At 44.4% G+C, this 19267-nt stretch overlaps 1 protein-coding gene across 19 annotated transcripts in view; it reads right to left on the bottom strand.

Annotated features, from left to right (window-relative positions):
* The window catches only part of KCNMA1 (potassium calcium-activated channel subfamily M alpha 1), a 779939-nt gene that overhangs the window by 258659 nt on the left and 502013 nt on the right, over window positions 1-19267 (bottom strand). For 18 of the 19 annotated variants that reach the window (XR_015156775.1, XR_015156776.1, XM_086381835.1 and 15 more), the window contains 3 exons: window positions 10985-11060; window positions 4143-4218; window positions 673-843 (listed from right to left, as the gene is read on the bottom strand). Coding sequence is in view for 17 of the 19 variants with exons in the window: in XM_086381835.1 (XP_086237961.1) it covers window positions 673-843; window positions 4143-4218; window positions 10985-11060 (323 nt within the window). In the remaining 2 variants the exon portion in view is untranslated. Of the gene's footprint in view, window positions 1-672; window positions 844-4142; window positions 4219-10984; window positions 11061-11194; window positions 11229-19267 lie in introns of those variants that run through there. The other variant, XM_086381832.1, reaches the window with a different exon arrangement.

Genomic DNA, 19267 nt, shown 5'->3' with positions numbered 1-19267 from the left:
TGGTAACCCACCGAGGTGATCTGCATAGGCCAGAAAAGCAAACAGTGCAACTTTCTGACTTACAGAGTGAGGGCAGAAACACCCACCCGGGTCGCTGTGTAAGGGAGTTGTGGTCTGTTTACAAAACCACACTCAGCTCACATGGTGATGTCCATCTGGGGACTAGTGGGCTCTCTGTCCTCTGGGGTGGGGACCCTCCTCTTTAGGGCAAGGGCCCAGCCACAGTGTTTGTTGGAAGTTTGGGGAGGACCGGGATGGGGGTGGGGAGCTCTTGAAACCGCAGATTGTCTACAGAGTATCAACATTATCTACCAGGTCAGGTGATAGCCCTGTCCTTGCAGAATACCAGAGGCTGAATTACATTATGAGGCACAGACCCTCTCACTTGATAAGTGAGCATCCCTTTCTTAAGACAATGAGGTTTGCTCTGGGCTAAATGGCCGTCCCTCACAAGGACACTGTGCCTGGGTCTCAGGGAAACAAACTCAGTACACAAAAGAAATAGGCAGAAAAGGCACCATGGCATTTGGGATTGCCTTAACTGGACTGTAACACTAAGGCAGTCAGTTGCTTCTAATGCAGAAACACAGGCTCAAATACACAGCCTGCAGAAAATGGATAATAGAAAATACCAATGATCACAAAATCAACATCGTAAGAAAGCATTTTTACCAGTCCCCCGAGGATGAAGAAGACCATGAAGAGACGCCCGAGCGTGGTTTTTGCATAAACGTCCCCGTAACCAACAGTGGACATGGTCACCATGAGCAGATAGACACATTCCCAGTAGGTAAGAGCCTGGTTGTTTTGGAAATTTTCCCATGGGTCCCCTGAATTCTCCACCTAAATCAAGGAGACAAGGGAGAGAAAGGAAAACATTATAGGCATAATAAACCAGAAACACCACAACTCCAGCATCTAGGCTACTTCTGGATGTTCTGCATCTTCAGTCACAGGAGTTTGCTGCCCCAAGGGGAACTCTGTAAGTTGGGCTCACAGCCTCTGAACAGGCAGTGGAAGAAGTGGAGTGAAAGGCACACCCACATACCCACCAGGCTGATGGGGGCAGAGAGGGAACAAACTGACGTACGTATCCAGAGTCCATTTTCGTCTCGTTGTTAAAGACCTGAGGCCAGCAGAATTTTAGGGCACTGCCTCTGGTCATGTGTTACAGCATTCTTTTCCAGGAAAGAGCTAGAGAGCCCTGCCCTGGTCTAAAGTTTGCTCAATCCCAAAGAAATCCTGGACCCTCCCACAGAAAGCCTCCTCCTTTCATCCTTTTGACCAAGGAGATGCCTGGGGGACCCTGCTCCTTCAGATTATGCACCCAAACCCTGAACAGCATCTCTCAGAGTCTGACTAGGCTCTCCCTGCTTTGCAGAAGATCAGGGACCACTCTGCCCTACAAACTGCAGTAGCCTCCCTCGGGAGCACAAAATGTGAGCTCAGAAGAACTATCCCGAACCCTATACTCTGTAGACCAAGGACCAGCAAGCTTAGTCTGTGCAGGGCCAGACGGTCAATATTTTTGGCTTTGCAGCCCATAGGGTTTCTGCTTTTTGTGGGGACAACTCATCTCTGCAGGTGTAGCAGGAAATCTCTCAGAGGCAATGGGTGTGGAAGGCTTCTGCCCCTGACTTCTTTTTGTTCGGTCGCTCAGTCGTGTCTGACTCTTTGCAAACCCATGGACTGCAGCACGCCAGGTTTCCCTGTCTTTCACCATCTCCTGGAGCTTGCTCAAACTCATGTCCATTGAGTCGGTGATGCCATCCAATCATCCATCTTCTGTTGTCCCCTTCTTCTCCTGCCTTCAATCTTTCCCAGCATCTGGGTCTTTTACAATGAAGCAGCTCTTTGCATCAGGTGGCCAAAGTACTGGAGCTTCAGCCTCAGCATCAGTCCTTCCAATGAATATTCAGGGTTGATTTCCTTTAGGATTGACCGGTTTGATCTTCTTGTAGTCCAAGGGACTCTCAAGAATCTTCTCAAACACCACGGCTCAAAAGCATCAATTCTTCGGCATTCAGCCTTCTTTATGGCTTTCACATCAATACATGACTACTGAAAAAACCATAGCTTTGACCGTATGGACCTTTGTAAGCAAAGTAATGTCTCTGCTTTTTAATATGCTGTCGAGCTTTTCTTCCAAGGAGCAAGCTTCTTTTAATTTCATGGCTGCAGTAACCATCTGCAGTGATTTTGGAGCCCAAGAAAATAAAGTCTGTCACTGTTTCCATTGTTTCCCCATCTATTTGCATGAAGTGATGGGACCGGATGCCATGATCTTAGCTTTTTGAATGTTGAGTTTTAAGCCAGCTTTTTCACTCCCCTCTTTCACCTTCACTTGCTGTTGCCCATCTCTGCTTTAGACTCACAAAACACTTCCTGTCCTCCCATCACCTATGACCTGCCAGCAAATATGAGGCAGGTAGGAGAGATTTTGCAGAGAGGGGCCCAGCCCTACCATACACCCAAAGGCCAATGCGTGTGACCTGCCAGAATGGTCCCTGTGGATGGCCGGCCCCAAGCCTCCCTCCAGGCCGCCAGCCTGCCTCTGCAGAAAGCTTCCAAGGCCTGGCACACATCAGTGCCTGTCCTCCATGTGCCCTTTCTCGTGGAGGTTTCCTGGTGAAGCAGAATGTACTGGGTTGGCCCAAAAGTTCATTCAGGTCTTTCCATAAAATGTTATGAAATGAACTTTTTGTCTAACCCAGCACTTCACACACCAGTAAGGTGAGGTCACTGCTGACTGAAAACAACCAACTAACCCTCCATATCTGTGCTTTTTGACACTTGGCAGAGTTAGAGTGATTATCTAAGGGTGATTTCATCCAAGAATCCCATCAGCATAAAAGGGTGGGTAGGGTGGGGAACCATCAGATCCAGTAACTGAGTGACAGCTCAGTTTTCCTTTGAATGCCAATCACAAAAACCCCAATGGGAGGTAGGTAACAATGCTTCCTTCCATCCATTAAGCAGACTGAAGCTCAGTGAGGGAAGGGCAACTTTACTCAAACTTCTGTTAGATGATGCTCCTTCCAGGTGTAACAATTTGTGTTTGTATGAAGCACACTTCTCAAAATAGCTATACTCTCTAAAAGCAGACAGAAATCTGCCTTGGGAATGTGAGTACAGCTTGACTTCATAATATAAGGCTTTCAGTGAGTTGTTAATTTAAAAGAATTAACATTTTTGAGATGCAAAATAACTTGACAGGTAATCAAGCAAAAGAATCAAAGAGGCCTTTTTGTAAGGGGGTGAGTGAAAGTCACTCATTTGACTCTTTGCGACCCCATGGACTACACAGTCCATGCAATCTCCAGGCCAGAATACTGGAGTGGGAAGCCATTCCCTTCTCCAGGGGATCTTCCCAACCCAGAGATAGAACCCAAGTCTCCCACACTGCAGGCAGATTCTTTATCAGCTGAGCCACGAAGGAAGCCCTTATAAAGGGAAAGTGAAGAGAAACTGAGGAATCTGTTATTTGTTACTTACTAAGAGATGTGTGGCTCAGCTGGTAAAGAATCCACCTGCAATGCGGAAGACCAGGGTTCAATCCCTGGGTTGGGAAGATCCCCTGGAGAAGGGAATGGGTGGGGAACCATCAGATCCAGTAACTGAGTTATAGCTCAGAAGTTTTCCTTTGAATGCTAATCACAAAAATCCCAATGGGAGGTAGGTAACAATGCTTCCCACTCCAGTATTCTGGGCTGGAGAATTCCATGGACTGTATGGTCCATGAGGTCGCAAAGAGTCGGACACAACTGAGGAACTTTCACTTCTCTTCAACAGATGGGGATCAGACTTCCAACCTGGTCGCCAACCTTTTCCAGTGATTGCTTAGGAAGCACTGCCATCTTGTGGTTTGCTGGGGTTATTGCAGACAGAAAAAAAAATCTACGGAAGCCCCTGCCCCAGCTATACAGGTGAGCTGAAAAACACAGGTTTAGAGTGTGAACATGACTCACCATTTGGAATTAGTTTAGGTTAAAAGGGTTGGAAACCTAGACAACTTGTGCAGTTGTTTTTCCTTTTTCTGCATTCTCCAGCAGGGCTGAAGTTTGTCTCCCAGGTAATAAAATGACTCTGAGAGGGTCTTCTTCCAGAAAAGTCAGAACTGAAGCATCTTCAAGGATACTTACCAAATGGATGAACCCGGCTGCTGTGAGCCACGTGCTGATAAAAATGGAGAGCAGATTCACCAGCTTGATGGAATTACTGTGCAAAAGAGACAAAAAGCAAGATCCCCAAGTTACAGAAGACCCTGTTGGGAGTGGCTTCCAGGACAACAGCGCCCCTTTAAGGAGGAGGCAGCCCATCCCCAAGCCCCCAGTGTTCCTCCCCGTCATAAGGGAAGGATCTGAAAGGCGGCAAATGTAGTTCAGGCTGGAGCCTGTAGGAAGATGAAATCTGAGCTGCTGAGAGTGGTCCCTAAATAAACCCCTCTGGTTGTTTAAAATTTTTTTTATTACTTTTTACTTTGAACATTTTTATGTCTACAGAAATAGTGAAAGACAAACACTGGGATGCCCTTCACCTAACATTTTGCCACATTGGCTTTATCTGTATATTTTCTCCCTCTCTTTTTTTTCTGGCTGAAACCATTTACAAGCACGTTGTAGACATCACAACACAACCTTATAAACTTCAGCACTCAACACCTAAGAAGGACGCCATGTAAAACGATCATAGTCCAACTGTCCTACCTAAGGAAATTAACACAGATTCAGTAATGTCATCTAATATTCACTCCCAAGCTAGATTTCTGCAGTTGCTCCAAAATTAGGCTTATTGATGCTCTCATGTTTTCACCCTAAAGAAGTAATAGAGATAATAATGTGCTGCGTTTGATTATTACGTGGCTTTAATCTAGGAGTCAGGAAACTTTTCTAACAAAGGGACAGATAGTAAATATCCAGGCTTTGCTGGGACATAAAGTCTCTGTTGCAACTATACACAGGAGACCTGTAAAGGAATTAGTTGTGGCTGTGTTCCAATAAAACTTTATTTACAAAGACAGGCAGTGGGTTGATTGGCCCATAGGCTATGTATTTTCCATTCTGTGCTTTATTCTCCTTTAATCTGTATATAGCATGCCCCGCCTACCCGCCCCCACTACACACACACACATACACACACCCTTTTTATTATGTCTTTCTGTGATTATTTTATTTTCTATGCAGCCAAGCCTGCTGTTATCCAGAAAGTCCCATATTCTGGGTTTGTCTGACAAGATCCTGTTTCAATACATCTGTTGAGAATACCTGCCTGGGATGGCATCACATCAGGAAATTGCAACTCTGTTACACCAGGTGCAGTCACTTGGTATCCGTGGGAGCCCGAGGTGGCGCCACTGAGAAGCGCCAGCTTCCCTTTGTAATCAATATGCCAGCTGGGGAGTGGGACTCTGGTTTATTCCTATGGCCCAGCAATAGATATCCCTATTGCTGGGCCATAGGAATATCCTATTCCCTAGCAATCTTACACCTAAAAATTTCTGCACCCACTGGTGTTCTTTGAGAAGTGAGTTCTTTGGAACTCACTAGATGTCTAGCTCCCTGAGAGCAGGGGCCTTGTCGGCCAGAAGCCTGGGAGTGGTGAGTCCCCCGTGCACAGTAGGGCCTCTAAGAATTTGCACAGAGTGAGCTGGTCTCCCCTCTGCATTCTTCCTCCCTGCCTTCACCCCGTTTTCTCCCACTGGCTGTACAGCTCCTCAACCACTGTTGCAGGGGGTTGCTCCCCTGTCCAAAGGTTCTCATGGACTAAAACTCTATGTCTACACTGCCTCCTTCCACACCCGCTGAAGTCTCAGATATTCTCCTACCACTGTTCTTTCTACATAAACTCTTGCAACTTCTATCAAAGCCAAAAATATCTGCCAAAACTGTTTATGCTATGACTCAGCTTGAGAGCCCTCCCCACCTACTGAATATTTCCCTTTCTCCAAAGCTTGGTATAGCCCATACCTCCTCCTTAAAGTAACTCCACCCATGGCAATACCAAGTGACCTGCAGCTTTTTTATCTCCAGCTAATCACTGGACACCAATCCCACTCTCTTAAGCCATCATTTTTACATTTCTAGTTGACTTTCTCGTGTTCCCAACTGCATCACGCAGAAAAGAACCCTATGTTCTATCTTCTTCAGTCTTCCCAGAGGGGTGTAACACTGCCCACAGGCTCGTTCAGCCCATCAGACTTAATAGATTGATCTCTGACCCCTTCCACCTCTTTCTCAAGGGAATACGGACGACTGAAATTCTAAGAGTTTAAGATCACCCTGATAAGAATGGCTAGCACGGTTCTCTCACAGGATTTACCATGCGTACTGCTGTTTTAAGTACTTCATGTATATTAATTCATCTCATCTTCATAAAGACTCTATGAGTTGGTCCCAAGGTTAAGAAACTGACCCAAGTTCACATAAGCAGGCAGCAGAGTTGGGATTTGAACCCAGGCAGTTTGGCCCCAAAGACTGCCCTTTAGTCCACTACACTACACAACAAAAGTCACAGACTGGGGTCCACCAGAAAGTCCTCCTTGCTGTGAAAGCAAAGCTGGGACTCCCCCACACTCTTGCATAGGATATGAAGAGGGTCAGAGGCCATTGCCCCAGAGAGGAGAGAGGTTACCACCATATCCACCGCCCAACCAGTTTCTCAAGGGGAGGCCAGAATAAAGTAAAAGCCTCCTCTGAGGCACGTTAATACTGGACAGTGAGAGACTCATGAGTAACAGGTAGTCAGTAGCAAAGAAAGAGATCTCAGGGATGCCTGTGTTGTTCAACTTCTCCGAAGATAATTGAGTGCCGAGGTGACTCACTTACATAGTCCTGGATGCTGGAACAAAGCAGTGTCCCAACGATAACCATGCAGAGCCCTCTTGAGACATTAAAACTATGGGAATCTCCAGGCCTCATGGTGCTTTGGAAAATGACCCAATATGGTGATTATTAATCTCTAAGTGATTGTCACAGTGATATTAATAGCGCTTAAGGGAGCTCTCTGTTGTGTAGAGAACATTTAATCATTGTTGCTGAAAGAGTCTCTATTAAGCACTGAAATCTGATTATTTTTATGGCATCTGCATTATTACAGATCCCCAGTATTAGGATTTGCTTTTCAAATTAAACTCTATGACCGGGCAATCATCTAAAAGCTCTACGCAAGAGATACAAGATTAACTCTTGGGGCACTCTCTCCATATTCTAAAATTTGAATCTCACCAGGTTGCAAAGAGCTCCCTGGAAGGAGGAAAAGGGTTGCAGGGTAGGTCTGTGGGCTCTGCGTGGACACTGGAGATAAAGACTTGAGGGTCAAGTTCAGAAGTCTGGACTGAACCCTAAGGTCCTAAGGATGAGAGTGATTGGAACAATTCAGATTCTAGCATTCTCGTGATAAGGGATAAAAAGTGTGATCTTTGCATGATAGCTTAACTTCACTTTCGTGTTTTCTATTATTGTTTCTGGGACCCTGGCCCATGAGTTCTCACTAGCCACGAAAGGATACAATGAATCATTATCCACAGGGGAGACACAGAGACCTTCCTGTTTTTACAGGTCAGAGACCTTTCTCAGGACTCTGTAGATACTGGGGGAGAAAGAAAGAGAGAGAGAGATGGTGTGTGTATCTCTGTAGATACTGGAAGAATGAATGTCCATCTCTTTCCAAGATTATCGCTAAAAACACAGAACCATGGGGGTTATCTTTGCTCAGTGAATTTACCAGGACATGTTTTGGTTGACACTGAAAATGTCATCCTCCTTCCACAGAGAAACACAAATTCGTCCCAGTTCTGGTTGATTAGTATCTTCCTCTTTGCTTCCGGCTGAGAATACAGATAGGTGCCAATGTCCTTATTTTGTTTCATTGTTACCTTTGCCAGACAGATGTGAAGCCCCCTCAAAGTCAACTGCACTGTATCCCACAGGGATGAAGGGCCTGAGCTATAGACACAATTCAAGTTCTGTCAATTCTACACCTTAAATATCATTCAATCTCTCTCCCTTTTCTAAGGCCAGTCCGTAGTACCAATGCCTGGACAACTGCCCCCCTGACATCTAAACATCGATGGCTTATATGTTTCAAGCCCACTTTCCATACAATTTCCACGTGGAATTCATGACATCTGAGAGCCTTCATGATGTGGCCTCTACTCTTTTAAAGGCCTTTAAACTTGGAGCCATTTCTGAGGCCATTTAGGTAGTACAGTGGTTTCAGTTTCCAAAATGTAAAAAAAAAAAAAAAGTGTGTTGCTTAGGTAAATGATGGTAAATATTGTACACAGCATGGGAATGCTATGTGGGAAATAAGTGACGCGGCAGAATGGTTGTGGTTGTTTAGTCACTAAGTCGTGTCTGTCTCTTTGCAACCCCATGGACTGTAGCCCGCCAGGCTCCCCTGTCCGGGATTTCCCAGGCAAGAATACTGGCGTGGGTTACCCTGCCTTCCTCCAGGGGATCTTCCTGACCCAGGGATTGAACACACGTCTCCTGCGTTGGCAGGCAGGTTCTTTACCACTGAGTCATCAGGAAGTCCCTCCAAGGGCTCTCTTCTCTCACTTACGTTCCTTTTGCAGCTGCCGTGACTGGAAGTCAGCTGCACCCCTCGCTCTCACAGGCCCAGTCTCCAGCCTCACCAGGATGACACCTGGCTGTCTACAAGGCTTACTGAAGACACCCTCTTTGCCTTGAAAGGATCCTTGACTGCCCCTCATTCAAGCTGAGGCTTACTTAACTATTCTCCTCTATGCCTCCAAGGTCTGCATCCCAGTACCAACCACAGTCGGCTCTCCCTCCCTCAGGGGCTCTCAGAAAGCAGAACTCAATCCTGGCACCCTCTCACTGCTGCACAGGTGGGTGCTCGATTCAGGCTTGAACTGACCTACTCACATGGTTGTGACCGTAAGCCAAAGGAAGTGGGACAATTCCAAGCGTGAGGCCGAGATGGAAACCATTCTCCAATGACAGGGGAGTTTAATTCTGTGGGCAGCAGGATGCTGGGAAAATGTTTGGGGCTTAGGATGGCAGACTCCGTGGTAGCCCACTACCTCATGACTCTCCCAACACAGAAAGTCACCTCTTACCCTCACTCATCGCTTCAGGTATTCCCCTCCTCTGCACTGGGAGAAGGAACCGCCTTAATTGTGGAGTTCTCAGGAGGACTGTTTCCCCAGGGATGCCAGTGCTATTTCCTACACCTAAAGGAAAGTTTGCCCCACCCCCACCCCAGGAAGTAGGAAATTGGTGGATCTCTTGACAAAAGCCCAGAAAAAGATATTTTACACAGATGGCTTATCATTCTCCTAAGTCCAGAAAGGATCGCATGGAGTACAAGGAAGGTGAGAACACAGTTCTTTCCGTGTTACTCCTCGGAGTGATGGCACCTTGGGGTCAGAGGATTAAAAGACTCCTGAACAAGTAATCATGAAACAGGGAGACGGAGGCACTCTACCACGTTAGACAGTGTGGACAGCTCCATATAACACCATCCCCATGAGTGTCTCTTAAATGCAGCCCCTGTGAGCAGCACTGGGTCCTCACCAAGTCTACTTTTAAAAACCCAGTGTAGCAAATATGATATAGGCAAACCTTAGGGATGGCTAGCTTTGTCAATCATTTTAATTTCAAGAGTAATATGGGTCCATTGCACACAAGAGTCATAAAATGGTAGCAATGAAGGTTACTGTCACTCAGAAGAAATATGAAGAATAACAATATTCATCCTATATTAATAATAGTACACACAATGGAGCACCAACAAATTCTGACCCCAGGATTACGACAGTAAGGGTGTTGGAACACACGGTAGAAGACTACCAGGGCATTTGATGCTCATTTTCTTTTTAACTTGACTAACAGAAAGTGAATTTATTCCCCTATTCACATAGATGAATAGTTAGCAAGGGGAAATCAATCTGGAATTAAAACAAACAAAAATAAACAAAAAACACTAAGACCCTAAGAGGAAAGCCAAGAGCCTGTCACACTTGTTGGATGTGACATATTCCGGAAGTTGAGTCCCAGCCTCAGTTACTGGGAAAACAATGCTAAGTCCAAGTCCCCCTCGCCTCCCGCCCCCCAAGTGCAGGTGTATTCATTATAAATCACAAACTCGGAGGTGTCCTGTTTTTCATCATTTATCAAACACGCTAAGGCCAACCGAAGAGGAAATGGAACATTAGCAGTGAGTTTCTCAAAGTGTAATTTCCTATGAGAGAAATTTATGACCTGTACTTATTCTCCATTAAAAGACGTCCAACCTCTTTTATTAGTTTATTCATCAAGGCAGCCCTGGTTTCAGGCCAGCTCTGAGAACCTGCAGGTCATCAGGAAAAGGGTCTCTGGGGAATTTTTTTTCTCCTGGTCCAGTAGTGTTTTCCAGATCATAACACAGTTAACAGAAGTAGTCATGGTGCCTTCAGCAGGAGGTTTTTAGGTATTCCCCAGAAGGCAATTCACAGAGCAAGCCCCAGGGGCTACACGGGCTATAAAGTGAACATCTAGAATGTACTTTGAAATGAAATGATTTTCTGTGTGCCGTATGAGGTTTGTGATTGCCTCTCAAAGAGCATTGCTTCCACTGCTTTCATGGCCAGGTTCAATTTCTTATTTAGTGATGTAATAAAGGGGTGATTTAAAACCTGTGAGCAAGGACTTCCCAATCAATGAGCAGACCTATCCCTCATCCACTGTGCTCCTCTCTCCACGATGCTGTGGCTGGTGCCCAAGCAACCCCACGTGGTGCCCCCAAACTGCCTCTACTCCCCCACATACACGGCCCTTCCTCTTCTCATCACCACAGAGTCCCCTGTCCCGCAGAAGATCCAACGCTAGGCTCTCCCTGGATTTCTGGATTGGAGCACTGTCTCTGTGCACAAAAGAACACTAATTTTATCGTAATGAAAGTAAATACACCTGATATTTACAGCTTAGCACTGGGGACCAGAAGGAGGAAAAAAAAAAAAATAGGAGACAGAACATCTTACCTTGTTTTCAGGATATTCAGAAACTGTAAAATTTCTGAAAACTGGATCAGTCTGAGAGCTCTTAAAAATCTCAAACCTGGAAAGAGAAATGAAATTAGAGCTGCGTTATTTTCAATGTGTAGTTTTAATGCCTACACTCTGCTGCTGGATTTAGAGCTGCCAAGATTGAGGGGATATGAAATTCCTGCAGAAGACTGAACCATCCAGTACCTTGGATGTAGTCCTTCATCCTGATCCTTGACTGGTTTAATCTCAGCTGGTAAACTGACAGGCTCATTAAAGGGAGCCTGTGTGGAGCTACAGCTGAGGAAGTTCTGGCGGGGAGAGCCCAGTTCACTGAGCTGTCTCGTGTCCATCTCTGATTTAAAGCACTACGTCTAAGTTGCACGGCTGTTTGAGAGGATTCTGCCTCTGAAAAATACTGGGAATAGCTCAGCGTAACCCTTGTGCTAAGAGCAGATTAGGAACAAATCGGATAACCTCACCTCTTTGGTGAATTTTTTTTTTTCAATTTTTATCTTCAGTACTGATAAAATGAAGAGTATAGCCCATGGTGTTATCTGTTTCCTACAAAGTTCTATATTTTTCTCCCAATCAAAAAAAAAAATCAAATCAGTAAGATCTCACACCCCATAACATCAGGATTCAAAACTTCTATAATTCCATTTTATTGAATGTCGAGATAAACGCTTCTTCTTCAGAAATCAGCAACCTCTCTTGAAAGAAGAAGCAGCAGTGTTTCTACATGTGAAGAGAGAGAGGGAAATGGGGAAGGAAGACCCAAGTGAAGATTCAAGGAAATACAAATTATTGTTGGGTTTTAATAGCCATGAGTAAAATGTATTTCTGTTGAGATCAAATTAGTGAGTCAAAAGCAATCTGAGTGGCACAGGACTTTGAAGCTTGGCAGTCTTGTAGGAGTACTGTTTACAAAATACTGATTATCGCAGCTCTGGAACACTTTCAACAGCACACCTGCTCTCAAGGGGATGTTCTTGTGCGTATTTTCTGAAAGCATTATATTAAGCTGCCCCATGTATCATGCGTAGAGCTGAGCACAGAGTGGGCTAAACTGTGAGTGGTTAGCTCAGAGCCAGTGGGTGAGACTTTATTTGGCGCCTTATCTGAGGCAGCAAACGGGGAAGGCATGCAGAGCAGAGGGAAGAGGCTGTGGTGATTCTCTTATGACCCCAGGGTGAATCAAGGAAAGAAGACAGATCGGACGTGTTCTCCTAAATGGCTCCACACTGGGCCCAGATAGATGATTCTTCATTCACGCATAAGGTGAAAGAAAAAACTAACATAAGGCACACAGACAGAAGGACGAGAAGATGTGGCTCAAAAGGAAAATTTCTCATCTAAAAGGATTTAACTTCATGGACAGAAGATTTTTCAGAAGACATCTGCCTTCTGTTGTGAATGATATTCATCTTACTTTTATTAAACAAGAAAGTGCAGAGATGAGAAGGGATGTGGATGAAATAAAAGGCTCCCGAGCCCAAAACTCAGTCCTAACTGAGCTGATGAAAGGTGGACTTCACACTGCTGAAAACTGGATGCAGAGGGCAAAACGGAGGCCCCGTCTCACGAGGCAGAGAACATGAGAAAAGGGAGGAAAAAAGATGAAACGTAAGGAAACAGAAATGAAGTGGAGAGTACAGAGACCCAACCTGTGAGTGAAATGTGTTCCAAAGGGAAGTGCAGACAACACGCAGATCATAAATAATGGCCAGGACATCACAGGAGTGCAAGGCAAAATGAATGACCAGCTCTGTAAGACTGATACCAAGAAATCACCTATTCGTATCCTTCAAATTTTAAGCATTAAAATAAATGAAAATATAAAAAAATCAAAGTGATGAGGGTGGGGAGAGGGTTACAATTAATGCAACTAAGATTTAATTATATATCAGTGAGTGTTAAATGACAATTGAGCAAAACTCAGAATTTTAAAACAAAGAGAGTCTAACCCAAGATTTTTATACCCCATCAAGTAGTTGTTCAACAGTAATAAAGGCAACAAAAAAATACTTTCAAATATCCAAGTTCTCAGAAAATGTACTGTTTGTATAAAATATTTGCAATGTTTCTAAGTCTTATTAAATCAGCATGGGCAGAGGGGCAGGCTGGAAAGTGAGTTTTTTAAATAAACGTTCCTGCTGGTTCTAAGCACCTAGCCCAACCTGGATGGCTGATCTAACTCCAGCATCACTGTCACATATTGCTGGGAGATAAAATAACACGTTTAGAAGCTCGACATAGGCAAGGACTGGCAGTTAGCACTGAAACCAGTCACGATATAAGGATGTTTTAGTAATGTATAAGCCACTGATAATTTCATCCTGAAAAATTGTGTGTCTGTGTGAGTGAATTTTCATTTATGGAAACAAAAATAGAATACAAATGACCCACACTTTCGATGGCATATCTTTATCGTGAAGCAATGCCTTTTGTATCCTATGTTATTTGTTGGTCGCTTGTCACATTTTAAAGCAACTCAGAAAAATATGTGTGTGAAAATAAAGGTAAGGAAAAAAAAAATGCAGCTGTCACTAGGTCCTATCCTCTTGCTGGCTGTAAACTGGAGACCTGGGTTTGAGCACTTTCCCAAGGAGAGCAAGCAGGAAGATTAATAATGTACGAAAGAGGAAAACAAGCTGGTTCTCAGGAGAAGAGGAGAGCCCAGGATGGAGGCCCAGGACGAAGGTCTCCCTGGCAAAGGGGCTCGGGGTGATGCAGGAGCAACACTCTTCACGCACTACACAGCTGTGGGCTTTGTTTACTCGGCCGCCTCGGGCTGGTCACTATCACAGCACGAGGCTTCACTAGTGCAAATGCGAAACAGTATTCCACCCAGGTTAAAAAGCAGAACAGTGTTGGGACTTCCCTGGTGGTCCAGCGGTTAAGAATCTGCCTTGCAATGCAAGGGACGCAGGTTCAATCCCTGGTCTGGGAACTCAGATCCCACATGCTGTGGAGCAACTAAGCCCCTGGGCCACAGCTAACCCCTGAGGCGGCCAAGATGAACAAATAAAATAGATAAATACTTAAAAAAAATCAGTCTACATGCTCTCCTCAGATTACGCTAGACACTCTGGAGAAATGCACGGTCTGGAGTGTTGATCCTTCCGGCCGCATATCACAACAGCTCCCTAACTGCTTCCCCACTGGACACTTTGTGGTCAGTCCTCAGCAGAGCAGCCAGAGAGCCTGTCACCAGGTAAAATGGTCATGCCGCCCCTCTGCTCAAAATCCTCCAATGTGCCCATTCCACACAGAGGAGAAGTCCAAGTCCCTCAGCGACCTAAAGCAAGGCCAGTCCTCATTCCTTCCAGACCTGCTGACCCCCTCCTCCCCCTTATGCTATCAATATCAGTACTTAACCTCTCATCTGAATGTCTTCCTCAGTGAACCTGCCTCAGGGCCTTTTGTTCCCCAAATGGTGCACTCACTCACCTCCTTCAGGTGTTTGATCAGCGTTAACTTTCTCAGTGAGACCTTCCCTGGCTATGCTGTCTAAAACCACAATTCCCCCTACAACCCTACCCACCCCCAAAAAACTCTTCATTCCACTTGCCTGTTTCACTTTTCTCCCCAGCATGAAGCACAAGCATCTTACTTACATAATTTACCTTCTGTCTCCTTATCCATAGCGCCACCTCTAGGAGGAGAGGGACTGATCTTTACTTTGTTCACGGCTATATCCCATTCTGAAGGAGATCAGCCCTGGGATTTCTTTGGAAGGAATGATGCTAAAGCTGAAACTCCAGCACTTTGGCCACCTCATGCGAAGAGTTGACTCATTGGAAAAGACTCTGATGCTGGGAGGGCAGGAGGAGAAGGGGACGACAGAGGATGAGATGGCTGGATGGCATCACTGACTCAATGGACGTGAGTCTGGGTGAACTCCGGGAGTTGGTGATGGACAGGGAGGCCTGGCGTGTTGCAATTCATGGGGTCACAAAGAGTCGGACACGACTGAGCAGCTGAACTGAACTGAACTGAACTGATATCCCATGTACCTAAAATAGTGCCTGGCATAAGGAGGATACTCAGCAAACACTTGCTTGAATTGAACTGAATGAATCAGACTTCTGAGAAAGAATTAGACAGCAGAGAGCTAAAGATTAGCTACTCTGCTTGTGGAACCCTGAGATTACACATTGTCTACTAGAGGGATAAGCCATGACCTCTGAAGGTTCACTTGACAGAGGCCAGGGCTGACACTCTTAGGAAATAAGAAGGAGCCTAACCAGGAAAGAGCCTTGATCCACGGTCATGCTGCTGAACCCAGAGAGGTCCTGAAAGAGGATGGACAGCAACCTCACGTTCCATAAGGAGGCCAAGAAAAGGAAACAGTGGAAAGGGCAATGCCTAAGCAACAAATATTCATCTCCTCTGCTTTATAACATTATATTCTTATAATTTAGTCTATATAAGTTAAAATTTCTCTGAAATAAAATTATATTTTTAGGAGATAGAAAACAGCCATAACAGAGTTGTGAAGAAAATGAAATGTTAATTATGCCCTCCAAAAGTCTAGATGGTTTCACAAGCCAGTTCCTTTAAGCTATCCAAATACAGTAAACTCCTCTACATACTCCCTATTATATACTTAAGTAGTAAAAATGGTCGGACATGACTGAGTGACTTCACTTTCACTTTTCTCTTTTATGCATTGGAGAAGGAAATGGCAACCCACTCCAGTGTTCTTGCCTGGAGAATCCCAGGGACGGGGGAGCCTGGTGGGCTTCCGTCTATGGGGTCGCACAGAGTCGGACACGACTGAAGCGACTTAGCAGCAGCAGCAGCAGCAAAAATGGACTTTTCTTTTTCTGTACTCTGTATTGGTTAGAAAAGGGGCATTACCTAGACATAGGTACCCCACATACTAAAAGAAAAAATTGGCAAGCTCATCACACTAATTACTAACCACAAGAATCCTACAGAAACTCTGAGACTGTATTAAATAAATAACAAGCATGGGCAGTAGCGGCTGCTGTGGGGGGCAGCCCAGATTTTTTTCCAGGGATCTTTATTCATCACTGGCTCCTGAAGAAGGACCTTGCCCACACGCATCACCAGGGTGGCTCCCATGGCTGGTGGATGTGGGGACAAAGGTCTGCCACATCGCCTGGATCTGCAGCAATACCGAAGGGCTCTCCAGCTTCAGGACTACAAAGGGATGGACGAGGCCTCTGGTGCAGCTGCACTGCAGCCGAGCCCTCCACCCCGTCCTAGCTCCCTTCTTCTCTCCCAGTGATAGCGCTGAAACCTGCCCTGGAGGCATGGTCCAGAAGACTAAGGATCCTGCAGAAGCATGCTGAGCACATCGGAAATACTAAACAGACAGTAATTTCATCGCATGAAGCTATGGAATTGTGAAACAGCATATTATTGTTCACAATTTCAAAGAAAAGTAAAGAAGACAAAATAGAAAGCTGATAAAGATTCACACACACACACAGAGTACAGAGCATTCCTGTTACTTTCAATTAATGGCGAAACGATGATGTTGACAATGAAGTAAATCTATTATGATTGATCATATGTTATTTTTAATTACTTCTACATGCCTAACCCTTTAGCTGTATCTTATTTAATTCATACAACAGAAGAAAACACCTAAGAATAAACAGACAAGCGAGCGTGTCCAGTACAGTGTGTAAGCAACACAGCCAGATTCCATTCCACACTTGTGTAATGCCATAAAGCCAAGCTTGTAACCACTGCCCCGGCACAGACGTTGTTGGCCAATCGGTTCAGATTCTAAATATCAGCACTCAAGTAAGCGCTCACAGCACTTGTGATCCTCCTGCCAAACTCTCCTAACAATTTACATTTCCATCAGGGGGGAAAGGCTCTTTGCCTACAACCCCACCAGAGTCAGTATTTTGATGAAGAAAAGATGAAGGAAATGAAGAGAAGGGAGGAAAAGAATGAAAGCAGGAGTCTCAATCTGACAGGTGCCAACCCCAAACAGAGGGGCTTCCCAGGTGGCACAGCGGTGAAGAATCCACCCGCCAATGCAGGTGCCAACGCAGGAGGCATGAGAAGACGCGGGTTTAATCCCTGGGTTGGGAAGATCCCCTGGAGTAGGAAATGGCAAGCCATTCCAGTATTCTTGCCAGGGAAATCCCATGAACAGAGGAGTCTGGGTGGGCTACAGTCCATGAGGTCACAAAGAGTCAGACGTGACTGAGTGACTTGAGCACACACACATGTAACCCCAACAGAGCTTACCGCTGTTTCATTTTGTCTTTTAAATTAACAAATGAAATTAACTGTGTTCTCATATATTCACTAGTCGTTTTACTTTCTTTTTTAAAGTGGTTTATAGTGGTCTCTGCCAGATTATCTGTGTATTCATCTTATTGCTATATTTGAGCTGTCATAATGAGAATATATGTTGTATATTTTATCCCACCGTTCACCATTCTTTTAATTTTGCTCAAAGTTTTTTTCCCCCTAAGTCTAAAATTTATTTAAGGTGTCTTTTCCCCCTGAATTCCAAAGTTTGCTATATGGTCAAATGTATCAGACTTCCAATATTGTTTCTTTGATATTCAAAAATTTCCATTTCCATCATAAAAACAGATTTTTTTTAATGCATGCACATTTTCCCTCTGTACTTTCAGGGCACTGGTTCTCAACCTTGGCTGCATATTTAAATCACCTGGGAAGCTTTAAGAATTATTGATACCCAGGTCTCACTTCCTCCTCCTCGATTTTGACTTGATGGGTCTGAGGTACAGTCAGACAGAGGGAATTTTAAAGCTCTGAGATGATCCAAATGAGCCATTACGGTTGAGAAGCATTTCAAACTTTTTCTATAAATGGACGGATAGTAAATATTTTAGGTTCTATCACAACTACCCACTCTGCTGCAAATGACATGTAAATGAATGCATGTGACTATATTCCAGTAAAATTGTATTCAAATAAATAAGCCATGGAGCCTAGCTTGCTATGCCAGCTTTAGAGACCAGCTATTTAAATTCCACGTGCACATGAATCATCCAGGGTTTGTTAACATTCACACTCTATTCCTTGAGTCTGAAGCGGGGCCTGATGCTCTGCAGTTCTAACCAGCTCCATGATGTCACCGATTTTGGTCTAATATCACACCAGTAACAAGACTGCAAGTCAGTGCTTCCCAGACTTTGTTGCCATTACAATCACCTGGAAATTGTGGAACAACACTGGTGTCTGCCTCCCACACTCAGATATTCTGATTTAATCGCCCTAGGTGACAACCTGGGTGTAGACAATTTTTATAACTCCCCCCTCTTGAAAGTCCCCTGGACTGCAAGGAGATCCAACCAGTCCATTCTAAAGGAGATCAGTTCTGGGTATTCACTGGAAGGACTGCTGCTAAAGCTTTAACTCCAATACTTTGGCCACCTCATGCGAAGAGTTGACTCATTGGAAAAGACTCTGATGCTGGGAGGGATTGGGGGCAGGAGGAGAAGGGGACAACAGAGGATGAGATGGCTGGATGGCATCACCAACTTGATGCACATGAGTTTGGGTGAACTCCGGGAGTTGGTGATGGACAGGGAGGCCTGGCGTGCTGTGATTCATGGGGTCACAAAGAGTCAGACACGACTGAGTGACTGAACTGAACTGAACTGAGATGATTCTAACGTGCAGTCAAGTGTGCAAACCATCCATTTAGGGTATCTTTTCTTCTTTTGACCTTTAACATGCAAATCCATCTTGACATATTTATTTATTTTGGTTAATAATGTGCCAAAGGGACTAAGTTTTATTTTTTTCCCAAAATAGTTGGCAAGTTTCCTTTTCCCTTAGTAACCATTTGAATATTCTAAAACCACTAATATATCCATGAAGCACTCTGCCTCTTCACTTTTAAAGAACATACTAACTATAAACTAGAAGAAATCAGTAGCACGGTAAGAGATTACTTATAAAATAATGCATTCAGCTCAAGATCTTAGGAAAAAAGTAGTCTTTACAACCCTAGAATAAAAGATGATTTCTACTTTAGTGTTTATACTTGAATAGTCAGAGAACTAAAAAATATTAAAAGTGATAAAAATTTTCAAATCATTTTCTGGGGGTAAAAAATAACAATAATAAAACAAAATAAAAACCAATAAAGCAACAGATAGAAAAGGAAATCATGTACAATTATGGACTAATAAAACTTGAAATCTGCAGTGAGAGGGATGACATTTCAAAAAATGTAAACTTTGTAAGTTCATACACACAAAAAAGAAAACCATTACAGGATAATAATTGAAATATAAATTGAAATTT

The sequence above is a fragment of the Bos grunniens genome, chromosome 28, assembly GCF_055505025.1.
Source record: "Bos grunniens cultivar Pamir isolate PY7600 chromosome 28, Bosgru_T2T1.0, whole genome shotgun sequence".
Lineage (NCBI taxonomy): Eukaryota > Metazoa > Chordata > Mammalia > Artiodactyla > Bovidae > Bos > Bos grunniens.
The sequence above is the reverse complement of the archived record's forward strand: the minus strand, read 5'-3'. Positions and strand labels throughout refer to the sequence as shown.